At 52.4% G+C, this 18,078-nt stretch overlaps 1 protein-coding gene across 1 annotated transcript in view; it reads left to right on the top strand.

Moving 5' to 3' along the window:
* LOC132657144 (cadherin-23-like) overlaps positions 1-18,078 on the top strand; it is a 349,318-nt gene that overhangs the window by 244,363 nt on the left and 86,877 nt on the right. Inside the window, exons 12-13 of the mRNA XM_060406596.1 lie at positions 2,775-2,924; positions 3,400-3,558. Coding sequence (XP_060262579.1) covers positions 2,775-2,924; positions 3,400-3,558 — 309 coding nt within the window. The remainder of the gene's footprint in view (positions 1-2,774; positions 2,925-3,399; positions 3,559-18,078) is intronic.

Raw genomic sequence — 18,078 nt, forward strand, 5'->3', positions numbered from 1 at the left:
TTCTGGAGGCGTCCCCAGGCTCCAGTGTTCCTTCATGTCCGTCATGTGGCCCACGGGAAGAAGCTCGCACAGAGAAGTGGGCGAGGAAACGCTGCTGAAGCCCCGGCGTCTGAGCACCTGCGGTGCCGTGTGCCTGCTCTGCTGTGGGTTCGCGCTGCCCTGGGGGTGGGCTGCGCCTCGGCTCCCGCGGCCGCCAGGACTGCGGAGGGCTGTTCTCGGTCGTTCTGGCAGAGAGTTCACTGGTGTCCAGTGAACGTGTGCTGTGTGGTGGTTCTTCGTACTGTCAGCTCTTTGTACAATTGTGGATCAAGCTTCAGAACGTGGTTTCAAGTGGAAGCACGCTACTGTTTATGTGGAAGAGGCAGAGATCGCAGTGCTTATATGCTCGTGGATTTCCTGGGGAAAGATGCTAAAGATCAGGGTGTGGTCGTCTCTAGGGAAGACGCTCCAGTGGCGGGGACAGTGGGGAAAGTGTGTCGGTCGTGTGCCCTTTACACTTTTGAACTATGTGAAGGCTCCCCACATCTGTTATGCTGTGGACATTTTCTGTGTTAGAAAGATTAAAACATGACAATGCGTGGGATCGTTTCCTCCAGGGGTTCTGTCCAGGCTCCTGGGAGTAGGACAGAGGGGCACAGCCCCTCCTTTCCCAGCCTCGCTCTCGGTGAGGAGGGAGGGAGCTCAGGGAGACAGTAGCCCAGCCCCCTCCCAACTTTGTGCCATCTTCCTCTGTGTCCCCCCTCCCCGGGTGTGGGGCTGCACAGACCTCCCCACACCCCAGCACCTGAGTGCACGCCTCCCACACCCCCATCCCTCCTTGGCGCCCTCAGAGGCCATGGCCCGTCAGTTGCAGAGGGGGCCATTCCTCTGGAGCCAGTGCGCTCCCAAAGTCCATCTCAGCCCCTCTCCCTTACCCTGACCTTGGACCTCACCGCATTCTCTCTGATTCCTTCCTCCTCTCGGTACCTTTCCGGCTTCTTCTCTGTCTCCATACCCTTTGACTGACCGACTCCCACTGATAGAACCTGGTAAGTGAGCCTGGGAAGGGCAGAGGCTGGGAGGCATGGTGGGCAGGGGGGCGGGTTCAGAAAACCCCACCCTCTCGGGGCCAAGGTCTATGGGAGGAAGAGGTATCAATGTCAGCTGCTCGGAGCTGTCACAGTCCGCTGGCTTTGGCTATTAGTGCCCCTTCGGGCATTTAATTGGTCCCTTCCATCTGACGGATAGATTCAACGCCAGGGAGCCTAGGAAACTCCACATCCCAACAGGGCCAGAGGAGCATTGCCCGCACAATTTGCAGGAGCCCTTCTGTCCTGGGGGCCCTGGAGGGCCCACTGCTTGCCTGGACCCCAAAATCGGCAGTCCCTTTATTTCACCAATTTGTAGTTGTAAGTAGAAAAAACTCAAGAGACCTAGGGGTAAATGTTAAAATGTATTCATTGCACAAATGTATCTGAGCACCTAAGGGACAGCTCTGAGGGCATCAGGCTTCGCTGAGGGGGTCCTTTTATCCTTGCTGGGACCATCCTTCCTTCTCTGACTGTGTAAAGGCTTCCAGGTTGCCTGGATGCCTCTCTTCCAACAGAAACAAGTTCTGGAAGGAAACCCCTCAACAGACATATCCCTGGGCAGCCAAGAAAAGGGGCGTGTCTCCCTGCCAGCCCCCAGTTGCACAGAGGGGCTGTGCTGGACACTGGGCCAGGGAGGGTCATGCAGGCTGAGGAGGAGGTGGCGTCCTTCTGGTGCGGAGAGCCTAGCTCAGTAACCCACTGGGCTTTTCCTCAGAAGTGGAGAGAGGCTCTTGACTGTTTCCAAGCCACAGGCCCCCTGCTGAGGTTTGAGGTTGGGGGGCTAGTCTGGGGGTTAGTTTCCCCCATGCAGGAGCCTGGATCACTTTCAGAGGAAGCCAGTCTCTGGGGAGTTAGTAAGCCCTGTCTCCTGCCTTCAATAGTGGCTCGTCCCATGATCTGGGGCGTGGGTAGCATGGAGATATCACACGACCCATGTGAGGACAAGCCAGGTGGCGTCTGAGGGCTCCCTGGGCTCTGGCCCTGATTGGAGTGATCAGAAACACCTGACCTAGAGTGAGGCCTCCTTGCCTGAAACCATGGCCTCTGGCTGCTGAGTTCTGGCAGAACCAGTGAAGGGCATAGCAACTCTGCACTATTTGGGATCCTGTGTCCTCCCGGCCACCATGCCTGGCCACAGAGGGGAATACAGGGGTTCACTTCGCCACTCAGCCATCTGGGTGCTTCCTACTCCACATTCCCCCTGATTGACATGATCCAGAGGGGGATGTAGGAAAAGCAGTTGCCAGCTGCAGCCCTCATGCCCTCTCTGGTCCAAGCTGACCCTGAACGCTTACTTGCTTCATCCCCTCCACTCCCTTCTGGCCCTCTTCCTTTTCTTTCCACCATCTCCCTGCTGGGTCTTGCAGATACTTCCCCCAGTTAGTGTCACTGGAACAAAAGAGGGAGTAGGAGATGGAAAATGAACCAAACCACCCAAAAGAGATATGGTGGGCATCTGATGGGCTGATAAAGGCAAAAAGAATAGGAGGAAATTTCCAGAAGGCCTGGACATGGGCAGGAGGGCCAGGGAGCCAAGCCAGCATCACACAGGTCAGGCCAGACCATTTTGGGGTGGGGAGTTGACAAGTCCTACTCCGGTCCCAGCACCTCATCTGCCCCCGCCCCTGCTGCCCTGCTCCTCCAGCCAAGCTCGGGGCCTTGGCTTCCCGCGCTCTGACTGGTTTCTTCTCTCTTCTGACCCAGGGCCTGAACAGCATGTTTGAGGTGTACCTGGTGGGGAACAACTCCCACCACTTCATCATCTCCCCAACGTCCGTCCAAGGGAAGGCAGACATCCGCATCCGAGTGGCCATCCCCCTGGACTATGAGACTGTGGACCGCTACAACTTTGACGTAAGTCCCCTCACTTCTCGGCTGGGAGGGGGACTCCAAGGGAGGCCGGGGGCAACACCGTCCCCTTCAATGTCCCCTACTACCTCTCCCCGTTCTTCCCTCTGGGTCTGACCTAGAGAAGCCCACTGAGCTATGGCAGGGGCTGGCCTGGGCCTCCCCTTTTCAAGGAGGATGAGGAAATGTCCAGGCATTGAGTGGAATTTTATTAGGTACCATCGCAGTCTCAGAAGCCCATCAAGAGCTGCCCAGCCTCAGCCAGTCCAGCCCCCGTTAGCCCCTGCCTCCCCAGCAGATTCTTGGCCACCCTGGCCCTGTGAGCACTGATGGAGGGGTTCCCAGGAGCACACATCTGGGATGGGCAGTGACTCAGACAGGTGCTCTGGGTTGGGATGGGTGGAGGCCCCAGGGGAACTTATGGGAACGAGCGCTCCAGGAGCATACAAGTGCTCACTGGTTCCTTGCTCTGCATACCCAGCTCTTTGCCAATGAGAGTGTGCCTGACCATGTGGGCTATGCCAAGGTGAAGATCACCCTCATCAATGAGAATGACAACCGGCCCATCTTCAGCCAGCCACTGTACAACGTCAGCTTGTATGAGAATGTCACCGTGGGGACCTCAGTGCTAACAGTCCTGGTGAGTCCTCTCTCCCTTGCAGGGCAGCTCAGCTCTGGGGTCAACCATCAGGAGGCGTCCAGAGGGATTTTGCCCAAGGAGTGTGGGCAGTTAGGGGAGCGGGGGGAGGGGTACCCCCAAGCCCTCAGAGGTTGTGGTGTTGGTGTATTAGAGCATCTGGTTTCTTCGTGATGAGGCTTCCTTGGCCAGGGAAGCAATGTGGAAAAGGCACCCACCTGGGAAAAGATGAAGTTGCGCCCAGGGTTAGTTTTCTGCCTTGTCCCTGAGAGATGGTGAGCTTGAGTGGGCCAGGAGCCCTAGACCTACCTTCTAATGGGGACAGGTGCCAGCCATCTCTCAGGAGGGCAGTGCTGTCTCTCTGAGCGTGGTCATCACAGAAGAATGGGCTCTTGGACCTCCCCAGCTGTCTTTGCTGAGACCTTGACAGGGGACCCTCCCAGTGTATCAGTCAGGACTCGTAGTCGCAAGGGATAGAAACCTTTAACTGGCTCAAACAAACAACAAAAAAAAAGGATTGGCTCGTGTAACTCGAAAGTGTAAGTGATTTCAGGCATGGCTGTATCCAGGCGCTAGGTTGGGCAGGCATCTGATTTCAGTGCTGGCCTCTGCTTTTTTGTATTGACAGAGAGGCACACCAGCACCCCTAGGCTCATTTCTCACCAATTTATCAACCCCAGTGGGGGAAAAGAAATGTTCTTTTTCAGTAGTCCCAGCAAAACTCCCAGAGCTGATTCTCATTGACCCAGCTTACTGGGGCACCGTAATTCTGATATACCAGAGATGCGTCATGCTCCTGCTAGTGGAGTCAGGGCGTGGGTCAGCCCCATTCAAATTACATGGACTGAGAAGGGACAGGGGCTATTCTACAGCAGCCTCTGTTATCAGAACAAAGAGGGTTGATGAGCAGATCAGTGGCAGATGTGTGCTACACAGGCTCGAGGGCTTGCCCATAGTAGGTGCTCAATAAAACTTAGAGCGTTTAACCTGCGCTGCCCCTCCCTGCCCACTGAGGCCCCCAAAATTCTTGCCCTTCTCGCTGCATTTTCACTCCAGGCACAGACATTGCCTGTTGATCCCAGACCCCATACTCCAAACTGTGTTTGCTCTATAGACAGATGGTATGAAACTGTTTTCAGCCCCCAGGTCCTTCCCATCTGACAGTTATTAATTTTTCAAACAGATGTTTAGCTAGGCAGGCCGTCAGACATAAACAGTAAGTCTGCTGCGGCTGTTTTCTCCCCGGATGCTTCCCCAGCCCGTGGCTCCACCAGCTTTCACTGAGTTGCTCCTTGCAATCAGTCACCTGGTGCTTGAGGCCCCATGGGCCCTCCTGCAGCCTCTAAGGGCCCCACCAGCGAGCAAGGCCAGGGGCTCTGGCCTTCTGGACCCGAAGAAATCCTCTTCGTCCCCCCAGCCACCTTCCAATGTCAGGGTGAAGGACACCCAAGCAGCCTGTCTCTCACAGGGCCTGTGGCCATATGGATATACTGTATGGCAAGAACAAACCGTAGCCACACTGAACATGGATATATCTCACAAAAAATATAATACTGCAGGGGGGGAAGCTCTACATGAAAGAATACTTTTTGTATGATTCCCTAAGTGTAAAGTAGATGCAAAATTGATCTGTAGGAAAAGGGATCAGCATAGTGGTTATCTTTATATGGGGCAGTTCTGATGTCATAGGATGTTCAGGGGAAAGTTCTGACGTCATAGAATGTTTTGATTCTTCATCTGGGTTCTGGTCACATGCGGTGTGATCTTTGAAAATTCATAAGACTACACCTATGACTTGTGTACTTTTCTACATATGATACTTCAAGAAAAAGCTTATACTTAAGGCCCAGGCTTGGCAGGCGACTAGGGATTCCTTCCTGTCACTCTTGCTGGAGAAGAGGGTCTTGCTTTGCAGTCCCCATCTCCCATGGCCCTGGCAAGGGTTGAGGGAGCCTAGGGGGCAGGGGTGGGGTGTGAGGTGTAGGGTGGCACACCTCTTGGCTGATGCCCAGCTGCAGGTGCCAAGGACTATGTGTGAAGCCCAGTTCCATCCAGGGTTGGCACTGGAGAGTAGGTTCTCATACTGGGTGTCCTCAAGCACTGGAGCAGTTCCTGGGCCTGCATGGACCCCCTGCCCATGACCCCTTTTCCAGCCTCTCTGGATGTTTAGCAGATGTGTTCAGCCTCTGTGGCTGCCTGAGGGTCCCCACTCAGGCCTGGCTCATCTGGGCTACCTCTAGCTCCTGAGTGTGTCTGTCAAGCCCTTCGCAACTTCCTGTCACAACCCCAGCCCCAGGGTCTGTGAAATTGTGCAGCTGTGAGGGGCCGTTTCACCCCGTGATAAGCTCTAGCAGCAGAACTCTGTGTCTGAAGGAGCTCAGGTCCCAGAGTGAAACCATGGGCCTTGCCTCCCTGCCTTCACTGTGTACTCCTCTACCCATATCACCTCTAAGAGCCTTCATTTCTAGCAGGTGGCAAGGTCGTGGTCACGCCCGCCACACCCACTGCCCTGGCTTTTCCCAGCCTGCCCTTCTCCCCTCGGAGCCAGTGTCAGCCCAGTCTCTCCACCTGCTTTGCTCCAGGAGGGGCTGAAGTTATAGCCACCTGCTCAGAGACTGTGAAATTCCTTCTCCTTGACCTTTTCTGGGATGTTATTAAAATGTTTCATGGGCAGCTATGTCAGAAAAAAAAAATTATGAAGAAAAGGAAAATGTTTTAATTTGCACTGAAGGCCAGGGCAGAGCCTGCTGCAAGGGGCCTCTCCGACCCTCACCACAGCAGGCATCCCAGCTGGGATGGCATCTCTTCATACCTCCCTGCTCCCTCAACCTCCCTCACCCCAGGTTTTGAGACCCTTACAGCCCCCAGCTCTAGAAAAATGAGCTGCTACGGGTTGAGGGGAAAGGGCAGGAATGTAGCGGTCACAGGCTTGACCTTGAGCCCCACTCTGAAGGGTGACCACAGAGGGGAAGGCTGCGTAGGGGCACACTCACCGCATGTTTGCTTGTGGGGTGTGTGTGCATGTGCACAGACATGTCCTTGTGTCTGTGTGTTTATTTGTGTTTGCAACTACGTGCACTCAGATCTGGGTATAGAGCACATGTGTGAATGGTGCTGGTGGCTCCCCATCCTCTGGGTTGTGTGGTTTCTTCCCCTCTCATATCCCCAGCCTGCTCTGATTCTCACCTTCCAATCCTGCCTCCTGATCTAATAATAATAGGACTTGAGTATAAAGACTGAGGGGTTTCTACCTAGGATTCTTCTGGGCTTCGGGCAGCCCTGTAGCCTTGCTGATGGGTACTTGGGTTCTGGTGGGGTATGTGGGTGCTGCTGAACAGTAAGAGAGCAATCTAAACAATCTAAACAAATGTTTTCTGAATCCCCACTACTGTGTCAGGCACATGGCCCTGAGGACGCAGTGGTGATGTGAGTCTTGCCCTCATGAAGTTTATAGTCTCTTGGGAAGGCCTGATGTTAGTACTAAGAAATGAATCTTTATATTCAACATTACTTGCTGTGTGGAGAAATCAGGAGGCTGTGAAAACCTGTAACAGGGCACCTGACCTTGACTGGGCTTGGGGAAGGCTTCCCTGAGGACGTAGCAATTGAGTAGACATTAACAGGTGAGCAAACAGAAGGAAGCGCATTGGAGAAAAAGGGAGTAGCATGTGCAAAGGCCCTGTGGCTAGAATGCAGTGAGGGGCGTGTGATGTGTAAGGAGGTGGAGGGCTGCCTCTCTGAGGGGCGTGTGGGGGCGGGGGAGGGTCAGCAGTCTGTCTTCCTCCTGAGTTGTGCCTACTCCAGACGCAGCCACTGGGCTGCTGTCCTGATAGTGGAGGAGTCTTGTGTTTATCCATTCACATTCTCTTACCCATTCCATCCTGGTGGCCAGTGGCCGGCATTTGGGAGACAGCTGGCAGAAAGGAACCAGTCTGGCCGCCTGTAGTATGGAGCTCATGTCCCCCGGGGCAGTGAGAGGAGGGCACTGGGGAGGAACAGCAGCCGGAAGGGCAGGTCTCATCCCACTTTCTTCTCTGCTCTGGGGATAGGGGGCTGCTCAACAGAGATGGGCAGAGGATGGACTGTTGGACAAGACAGGATTCTTCCCTGGGCAGGAAACAGTGCAAGAAGATGTACATAAGGGCTCTGATGGGCAGGTGTGGGGCCCAGAACCAGCTCAGTGTGCTTAACCTAGGGGTGGAGTGCCAAACCCTCCTGGCTCCTCTTCCAGCCCATCCTTGGGAGGCTGGTACCTTCTCAGGCAGGTCCTTGAATCCTGTTCTGTTGTGGACCAGTCACTCCTCTGGGATGTAGTGAAGGAAGTCGTGCCTGCCTGTATTGCCTAGGTTGCTGGTAGGCTTCAGCGGAGTGGGATGGATGAAATAGCTAAGGGTTTACAGACCTAAATTGTGGTTCTTACTGTCACTGGCCCTAAAGGGCCCCATCTGGGCACCCTTCAGCCTGTGTGTAAGCCCAACTCTGCCAAGATGGGCCTGCTTCCTCCCCTGCCACCTGGGGAGGTACCCTGACAGGATCTTACGCGGGAGTATTGTAACAGTTCGGTAGAATGGTGGGTGAAGATGCTCGGCGCTGAGCCTGGCCAGGAACACTCAGAAAATGTCAGCAAGTCCTGCTGGCCTCCTGGCTGAGCTCATGGCGCCAGGACTCAGAGTCATGGCTCTGCCCGCAGAGAAGCCATGTAACCTGGGCATGTCCCTGAGCCCCTGGGGCCCCAGTGTCCTCGTTATAAAGCAAGATGGTGGGGCCAGTGCTGCTTCGGGGCCTTCTGGTTCCATGAGACTTAATTCCAGCCCACTGTGCCTGAGAGGAAGGGTTGATTTTTGCTGTCCAGTTTCACTCCTGGCAACAAAGACCTGTTCCTGTCCTTCGGGAGTCCCTCACCCACCCACTGTTCTCCAGAGCTCCCTTGCCTGTCCCTCCCTTGCCTCCCTCTCAGCCCCCATCTAGAAGTTTGGTAATGATTCCAAGGTGGTCACTTCCCCGCTCCTGGAGCTCACCAGTTTCTCCTGGTCATCCCGTCTGGCCTCCTTCCCCAGCAGCATCAACAGAGGCAGCCCTGCTGCTGTTGGTCCCCTTCCCCTCCTCCCCTGGTCATAGTGAGCACCACTGACACCAAAAGAGAAAGGTGATGTGATGTCACTGCCCCAGGCAGACCCTGATAAAGGCCAGTGTCGGTCCTGGAAGAATTGAAATGCAGCGTGCCTCTTGTATCAGCTGTCAGGCTGCGGGGCCTCTTCCCTAGCTCTGTGATGCCTGCAGGCTCAGGGCACACCCCCTCCCATGTTGGTAAATCCAAGAAATTTAACATGGGCCTCACCCCGGGTGCTGGGAACTTGATGGCCCTGCAAGGTGATCTGGAAAGGTCAGTCCCCTGCCTCGGCTTAAGTGATGCTCCCTGGTCCCCCTGACCCCTTGCAGAAGGGCTTGCTACTCTGCAAGTTGGGGAGATGCCTCCCAGCTGCATCAGTACCTTCAGGAGGGAACCTTAGGAGCAAAACCTGGAAACCAGAGAGACCCAGGTTGAAATCGTGCCCCTACCCTTGCCATCTCTGTGACCCTAGACAGATGCCTGGCTGTGCCCAATCTCCAGTCCCCAGAATTTGCTGTGGGGATAATAGAAGTAGTATCTGTCCCAGGATGAAAAGAGGTACATTTAGATTGCTTACCCCGAGAAAGCTTGAGTGGCCGGCAGCTCTAACAGCTAGGACTGTTATTTGTGTTCTTATCCACCCTAGAATCTGGGGCTCAGTGGAGCTTCAGAGAACACTGAGGAATCACTGCCGTGAATCACTTGCCATGCTTAAACCTGGGTCCTGGGTACTCTATCCTTGGCTCCGACTCCACTGGACAGTGGGTCCTCTCAGTGGACACACTGGCTAGTTCTTCCCTGTGTCCAACCCTGGACTCTGGCACTCAGACCGCAACATCAGGTAACAGGAGACAGAGGTTAAATGAGGATGCAGGAGGAGAGCTAAGACTCAGAGGAGCCCACAGCAGGTGAGACAGGAGGATGGGCTCCTTGTGGGTGCAGACTGGGCATTTGCTTGGGAAGCTGGAATTAGGAGAGCCCCACCCTGGGTCTGATGCTCTGCTGCCACCATCTTGAAATTGTTCAGTTTTGAACAAGGGGCCTTGCATTTTCATTGTGCATTGGGAAATTATGCAGATCATGTAGCCTGTCCTGGCCACGGGAACTCCACAGCTCTGTGCCCAGAGGAGCTCCGTGGTGGTCCGTTGTTTCTGTCTGTTCACATGTTCTGGCAGCACTGCCTCAGTAATCACTTGCATGTGCCGTGCTCCAAGCAGGGGTCCACCAGGCTTGTTTCGGTTCCAAGGGCTGCGTAAGAAACCATCCCACATTTGGCCGCAAAAAGCAGTGACCGTTTTCTTACTTTCATGGATCGGGTGGGTCAGGAATGAGGACAGGGCAGCAGAGGAACCCTTCTCTGCCCCTCCAGGTCTGGGGGTGACCCCCACCCCTCTGTCCAGTGCCTGGGCTGCAACTGGACACTGTGTTCCAAGCTCCTGGCTGTGGTCTCTCCACGTGGCCCAGGCATCTCAGACACGGTCTGCAGCAGGAACCTCCCAGAAGAGGCCTCCAGGGAATGAATGTCTCAAGAGAATCAGGCAGAAGCCATGTGGCTTTTTGTGACCTAGCCTAGAGGTCACCCCACATCATTTCTGCTGAATGTTGTTGGTTACATTGAGTCACCAAGGCAGGTTCACACTTAAGAAGAGGAGCTATAGTCCCTCCCCAGCCGTCAGTGAGAAGAATGTCATAGAATTTGCACAAGCGAAGGTGTCTTAGACCCCCTCAGAGCTCACTCCAAGTCAGCACCCCTTTCCTGAAATACTGCACGTGAGCTTGGGGCCAGGAGAGAGCCAGTTCCCACTCCTCCTCCAGAAAGGAAGGAAGGAAGGAAAGTAGGTCAGTCGCTCAGTCATATCTGATTCTTTGTGACCCCATGGACTGTAGCCCACCAGGCTCCTCTGTCCATGGGGATTCTCCAGGCAAGAATACTGGAGTGGGTTGCCATGCCCTCTTCCAGGGTATCTTCCTGGCCCAGGGATTTAATCCAGGTCTCCCACGCTGCAGGCCAGTTCTTTACCACCTGAGCCTCCAAGAAAGGGAAGCCCTGCACAAATGCAAGCAGAAGAGCACAAATAGGAACCCTTCCGATATTGTCTTCAGCCTGGAAGAGCTCTCCACCAACAGGGGAAGGGAGAGAAAAGAGTAAGCCCTGGTACTCCCTGGCTCATAAAGTTCTAGTGCTCTAGGCCTAGGTCGGCATTCAAGGCCCCCACACCCCAGCCCTGAGCCACTTTCCAACCCTCGGCCCCACTGCATCCCTCACACCCCTTCTCTGCTGCCTGCCCAGAGCCTCTAGCCTCCCTGCATGTCCTCACACGGCTCCTGCACCTGGCTTTCCCTCCCTCCTGTCTGGGACCATCAAAAGCCTGCCAACCCTAAGAGGCAGCTCTTCTAACGGCAGCCTCCCCATAAGAAGCTGTCTCCCTCTGTAATGGGCACAGGCCCACCTCCCCTGAGCCCTCCCCCTCCTCTCAGGCACCTCGCTCTCCCTGGCTGTTCTCACCATTTCTGTTGGGGCAGCATGGTTATTGTCCTGTCCTGCCCACTCCGCAGAGAACTTCCTGAAGGCAGGTTCTCTCTGTCCGGGTGCCCCCCTGCCTGGGGTGTGTGGCACAGAGTAGGCTGGACTCCTGTGGTCTGGAGTGTCTAAGGCAGCTTCCTCAAAGGAGGAATGGAGGCAGCAGTCTCATGAGGGAAACTGAGGCAGGGAAAGGGTAGATTATACACCCACTTTCACCCAACAAGTCAAGGGCAGAGGTGTCTGTCTGAATCCAAAGCCTTGTAACTTCTGTTTCACTACTTGTGCCAGGCACCCAAACACCCGCTCTGGCGATAGGCACTGGCAGAACACTGCTGGACAGGGAGCCCCAAGGCCTGGGCTCTTAGACCCCAACTTACCCTGTGACCCTGTGCCAGTCTCCACCCTTCTCTGGGCCTTGGCTTCCTGCTCATTCCAAGGCGGGGGTAAACTGGATGCCCTCTGATTCTTCTTCCTAGATCAGGTGGGGTCTGGGGTGCAGGGTGCAGCCCAGGAACAAAGGCAGGGGTCCAGGGGGTGCAATGGCCACCAGATTCGAGGGTCGCCTTGTCCTAATCAGGGCATGTGATTACAAGGTCAAGGTTGAAATGTGCCCCGCCCTTCAGCCTCCCCCTGCAGACAGGTCTGCTCCAGCTGACCTTGCTGCCTGGGCTGCTGCTGATGGCACTGGGTGCCCTGTGAGCCCGTTTCTCCCCTGCAGAAGCCTCCCCACCACCCCGCCCAGAGCAGGACTCTGCTCTCTCTGGGGAAAGAGGGACCTCTACTAGACTCCTTCACACCCCCAGATGCATCTACCACACGCCTTCATTCAGTGACTGTTGATCAGTGGCCCGAAATGACAACAGTGAACGAGACAGACCAGCCTCCCTGCACGTGCAGGGGCGGGAGAATAAGGAAATCCAGAGTATGTCGGAGAGGGACACGTGCCATGGGGGAGGGGATAGCTGGGGGCAGCAAGAAGGGAGTCCCAGCTGTGGCATCGAAGAATGCCACATGGTCAAGGAAGATGGGCCTCTCACAGAAGGTGATGATGGATGGAACTCTGAAGGATGGCAGGGGGCATCTGAGTTGAGAATTCTGCAAAGAGCTGCCCTAGGCTGAGGGAGCCACAGGCGAGAGTCTTGAGACAAGAGCCTGGTGTAGGTGAACACTCCGTGAGGAGGAGGGAAGACCAGAGGAGGCCAGGAGGTCACCCTAGGATGGGTGACTGTGCTGAAGGGGAGCCAGATGAGTCATGGAGCCTGCTGTGTGGAGAGCAGGCCAGCAGGAGAGGGAGTCTGCCAGGGTGCAAGTGGGGTGGCCAGGTGAGCGACGACAGCTGCAACAACCCAGGAGGCAGTGGAAATGGGGAGAGGTGGAAGATTCGGGAGCCCTTCTTCCATGCTCCCTTCTCTCCCAGCCCATGCTCAGGTCTGGACAGAGGCCCTGCCGTTCTCTTCCCCAGACCCAGCAAGGCACGCCCATCTTCATCCCACCTGACTCCCAGGTGTACCTTCACGAACGCTGAAATGGACAGCCCTGGGCTGGAGTCCTGCCTGTTTTTCACCAGCAGGGTGGCTTCGGGCAGGTTGCTTACTGTCGTTGAGTTTGGGTTTCCTCCTCTTTGAGACAGCAGGAATGATTCCCATCTTAGCAGTGTTGTAGCATGGTGCGTGGAAAGGTGGCTATGCAGAACCAGTGGTTGGTAGCAGCTTCTGCTGCAGGCCAGGCGTCCCGGGTTATCCGTGCCCCTCTAGGGTAGCTGACCTCTCCCTGTTTCTGACAGCGGGGTTTCAGGTCGATTCTATCATTGTATAGAGTTGGTGACAGAAATTGCCAATGTGAATTATCAGCAAGTCTGGACGATAACACCACCCAAAGGTTAGACCTCATCCAAGTTCTTTAGCAAAACCCAGCAGAGGTGAGCAGGTCAACACAGGAAAGAGCAGAGGCAGGACTTCCTGGCAGCTGGGTCCCCTCAGCTGCCCTTCCCCTTCCTCCTGTCCCCCCACCTCTGCATGCTCTCCCCATCTCCTTTGACACCCCCTCACGGCAGGCATCTTAATTGATCTCATTGTTCTCCAATCCCCAGAGACCTGAGACTCCAGCTGTGCTTAAACAGAACAAAATCTCTTCCAATTTCCCCACCGTTTAAAAGAAAATTGAATTCTTTATCTGCAGCCTGGGGAGGGGAAGAGAGGTTAGACACACACACAGGCACACATACACACTAGCACACATAAATAGTAGTCACCCTAGTCCGGCTCCCAAGCTGTCCTGGAGGGCCTTCATAGACGCATCGCCCCCCATTCGGGGCGGGGGTGTCTAAACTGTACTTCTGGGCCCCTTTAATCTGCTCTTGGTTCATCTCCAGTCAGCCAGGCGCTGGGAGGAAGCTGAGCTGGTTGATGGTGATTGACGGGTCCAAGTTCCTCTGTCTGTCAGGCCTCAGTGCTCTTCTGGACGTGTTTATCTCTTTAATCTAAATATCAATCCGTGAAACCCAGAATGGGATGGAATGAGAGGTAGGACAGGCGCTAAGGAGACAGAGAGAACACAGCTGGCTGCCCACTGCCACCCTGGACTTCTGGAAGGAGCCTTGACAGGGCCTGTGGTTGGAGGCCAGGGGCTGCTGCTTGCGACTGGCTAGAGTCTGGGTCCGGATGGAGAGCCAGGGCTCCCCCTAGCTCGGCCCTTAAGTGGATTGTCCCAGACCTTGTTCAAGGTCCAGCAGTTTCCTGCCATTTAGTCGCTCGACTGCTTGATTTTTGGCAAATTGATCTAAAGCCTCGTCACACCATCAGGCCTCTCACACCTCCCTCACTGATGCCTCCAGAATTCTCATCCTTGACAGGAGCAGCTCTGTCTGCTGCTGACCTTTGCCCCTTTGTCCAAAAGGAAAAAAAAAAAGGACACTATTGTTCATCATCACAGACCTGGTGAGCCCATGCTGTAAGCTAAGTATATAAATGACAAGCACTTTACAGCATGTTACATACCTCTTCCTGGACCCATTGTCCAGAAGAAAGAAACAGAGGCCCAGAGAGGCAGGGCCTCAGCCAGCAGAGCAAGTGACCAAGCCAGGATTCATACCTGGATCTGCCCGATTCCAAAGCCCTGGGGTCTACCTCCCACTTGCTGCTTGTCACTATGAGGTGTCCATTCCCATGCTGAGCTCCAGCCTATTGTTAGAATCAGCTGTTTCCAGAGTTGAGAGACATGAGCCCAGCCTGCCCTCCAGAAGCTGGAGCTACATCGTCACTGGGTGACTTTGTGCATGTCCCTGGCTCCCAGGGTCTTGGTGTCCTCTTCTGTAAAATTAAGGGATTCTGCTGGATGCCCGAAGGCTGTCTGTCCTGACAGCATGTGACCGCCTGCCCCTGACAGTCCCCTCCTACATCAGGAACTGTGACTGCCTGCCCTCTGCGCCTGTCAGCCCCCCTGCAGTAGGGTTGCTGCCGATTGCTCCTCTCAGGCAGCTGCTCAGAAGACACCAGAGCTAAGAAGATGGAATGGACCCCGCGAGTGAGGGGATAGTGGGCAGCTGTAAGTGCAGCGGGGCCGGAATGAGTTCGTCAGTGCAGTGAAGCAAATGTGTGACGAAGTCCACCTATGTTGGGTGGGTCACCAGGAGAGGGGCACAGGCCTGAGAGCTGAGCCTGGAAGCAGGAGGCAGAAAGGCTGTGGGAGCAGGGAGGGGGCCGCAGAGGTCTAGGGTTCTGTTGAGCTGGGCTGTGGGGCTGCAGTAGCCTAATCTTACTGCATCATCCTTGTTGGAAGGGATGACAGCTACAGTTCCTTTCACCTTGTTTCTGGAGTGGCTCAAAGTCCCGTAGGCCCATTGCTTTGCTTAGTGTTTTTTAAACTTTTTTTTTTAATCATGAACCATAATAAAAATTACGTTTAACTTCATAACCCGGAAGACACACTCACACACACATCCATGTGTAGGACAAAGCAATACTTCCCTACTAAGTGTGATAATACATCCTAGTTCTTTCTGTTTTATTCTACTAGATTTCTTTTTTTTTAATGAGAACTTTTAAGATCTGTCTTAGCAACTTTTAAATATACAGTAAAGTGTCATTAACGATAGTCACCATGCTCTACATACATCCTCAGAACTTATTTCATAATATTTGTACCTTTTGACCTCCTTTATTCATTTCACCCATCTCCATCCCAGCCTTTGGCAACCACCAATGTGTTCTCTGTAGCTATGAGCTGGGTTTGGTGGTGGTGGTTGTTTAAATTCTACTTATAAGTAACAGTATATAGTATTTGTCTTTCTCTGTCTGATTTATTCCAGTTAGCTTCATGCCCTCATGGAGGTTCATCCATATTGTCAACAATGGCAAAATTTCCATCTTTTTATGGCTGAATAATATTCCACTGCATGTATACATCTTCTTTATTCATTCTCTCTCCATGGACACTTAGCTTGTTTCTATATCTTGGCTATTGTTTAAAAAAAAAGTTGATGTCAGCATGGGAGTTCAGATATCTTTTCAAATTAGTGTTTTCTTTTCATCAGATAAATATCCAGAACTAGTATTGCTGAATCATTTGGTAGCTCTATTTTTAATTTTCTTTGAGCAATCTCCATACTGTTTTCCACAGTGGCTGCACCAGTTTATATTCCCAGCAGCAGTGCACAAGGGTTCTCTGTCCACCTTCTCATCAACACTTGTTATTTGTTATCTTTGTGATAGTAGTTATTTTAATGGATATGAAGTGATACCTTTCCAGGGTTTGATTTTCATTTCACTGATGATGAGTGATGTTGAGTACCTCTTCAAGTACCTGTTGGCCATCTGCACATCATCACTGGAAAAACTCCTATTCGGATCCTCTGCCCGTTTTTTAATCAGATTGTTTGGGTTTTTGCTAGTGAGCTGTATGCATTCCATAGGTATGGATATGAACCCCTTATCAGATATGTGATTGCAAATATATCCTCCCATTCAGTAGGTTATCTTTTTATTTTGTTGGTTTCTTTTGAAGTTTGGAAGCTTTTTAATTTGATGTAGTCCCACTTGTTTTTTCAGAGAAGGCAATGGCAGCCCACTCCAGTACTCTTGCCTGGAAAATCCCATGGGCAGAGGAGTCTCGTGGGCTGCAGTCCATGGGGTCGCAAAGAGTCGGACACGACTGAGCGACTGCCCTTTCACTTGTCACTTTCATGCATTGGAGAAGGAAATGGCAACCCACTCGAGTGTTCTTGCCTGGAGAATCCCAGGGACGGGGGAGCCTGGTGGGCTTCCATCTATGGGGTTGCACAGAGTCGGACACGACTGAAGCAACTTAGCAGCAGCAGCAGCACTTGTTTATTTTTTTAGGTTGTTACTTTTGCTTTAAGTATCAACTCCAGAAAAAACCATCACTAAGACTAATGTCAAGGAGCTCCCCACCTGTGTTTTCTCTTTCAGGTTTTATGGTTTGAGGTCTTATATTTACATCTTTCATCCATTTTGAGTTAATTTTAAAAAAATTTTATTGGAGTATGGTTTACAATGTTGTGTTAGTTTCAGGTATATAGCTGAGTGATTCACTTATACATGTACGTGTATTAATTTCTCAGATTCCCCATTCTTTTTGGCTGCACTGGACCTTTTGCTGCGTGCGGGCTTTCTCCGGTTGCAGTGAGCGGGGGCTACTCTTTGCTGCAGCACATGGCTTTTCACTGTGGTGGCTCCTCCTGTGGTGGAGCACAGGCTCTAGGGTGCATGGGCTGCGGTAGCTGCAACTCACAGGCTCTAGAGCAAGGCCTCAATAGTGGTCGGACACAGGCTTAGTTGCTCCACAGCACGTTGAGTCTTCCTGGACCAGGGATTGAACCTGTGTCCCCTGCATTAGCAGGCAGATTTTTATCCACTGTACCACCAGGGAAATCCAAGATTTTTTTTTCTTGTCTAGATTATCAGAATATTGAATGGAGTTCCCTGTGCTATACAGTAGGTACTTGTTGGTTATCTACTTTATATATAGTAGTGAATGTATGTTAATCCCAAACTCCTGATTAATCCCTTCCCACCACATTTCCCCTTTGGTAACCATAAATTTGTTTTCAATATCTGTAAGTCTGCTTCTGTTTTGTAAATAAGTTCATTTGTATCATTTTTTAGATTCTACATATGGGTGATAGCATATGATATTTGGCTTTCTCTGTCAGACTTACTTCACTTAGTATGAAAATCTCTAGGTCCGTCCATGTTGCTTCAAATGGCATTTTGTTCTTTTTTATGACTGAGTAACAGTCCATTGTATATATGTACCACATCTTTGACCATTTCTCTGTCGAGGGATATTTAGATTGTATCCATGTCTTAACTATTGTGAATAGTGCTGCAATGAACACTGGGGTACCTGTATATCCTTTCAAACTATGACTTTCTCTGGATATATAGAGTGGGATTGCTGGATCATATGATAGTTCTATTTCTACTTTTAAAGAAATATCCATACTATTCTTCATAGTGGTTGTATCAGTTTACATTCCCACTAATAGTGCAGGAGGTTTCTCTTTTCTCCACACTCTCTCCAGTATTTATTTGTAGACTTTCTGATGATGGCCATTCTGACTGGTATGAGGTTGTGATACCTCACTGTAGTTTTGATTTTGATTTCTCTGATCATTAGTGATGTTGATCATCTTTTCATGCTCTTTTTGACCATCTTTATGTCGTTTTTGGAGAAATGTCCATTTAGATGTGCCCATTTTCCGATTGGGGATTTCCTTTTTTTTTTTTTTTTTTGCTATAGAGCTGCATATATTTTGTTTGTATATGTCGGAGATTTATCCTTTGTCAGTTGCTTCATGTGCAAATATTTTCTCCCATTATGTGGATTATATTTTTGTTTGGCTTATGGTTTCATTTGCTGTGCAGAAGCT

The sequence above is a fragment of the Ovis aries genome, chromosome 25 (genome assembly GCF_016772045.2).
Source record: "Ovis aries strain OAR_USU_Benz2616 breed Rambouillet chromosome 25, ARS-UI_Ramb_v3.0, whole genome shotgun sequence".
In the NCBI taxonomy this organism is placed as follows: Eukaryota; Metazoa; Chordata; class Mammalia; order Artiodactyla; family Bovidae; genus Ovis; species Ovis aries.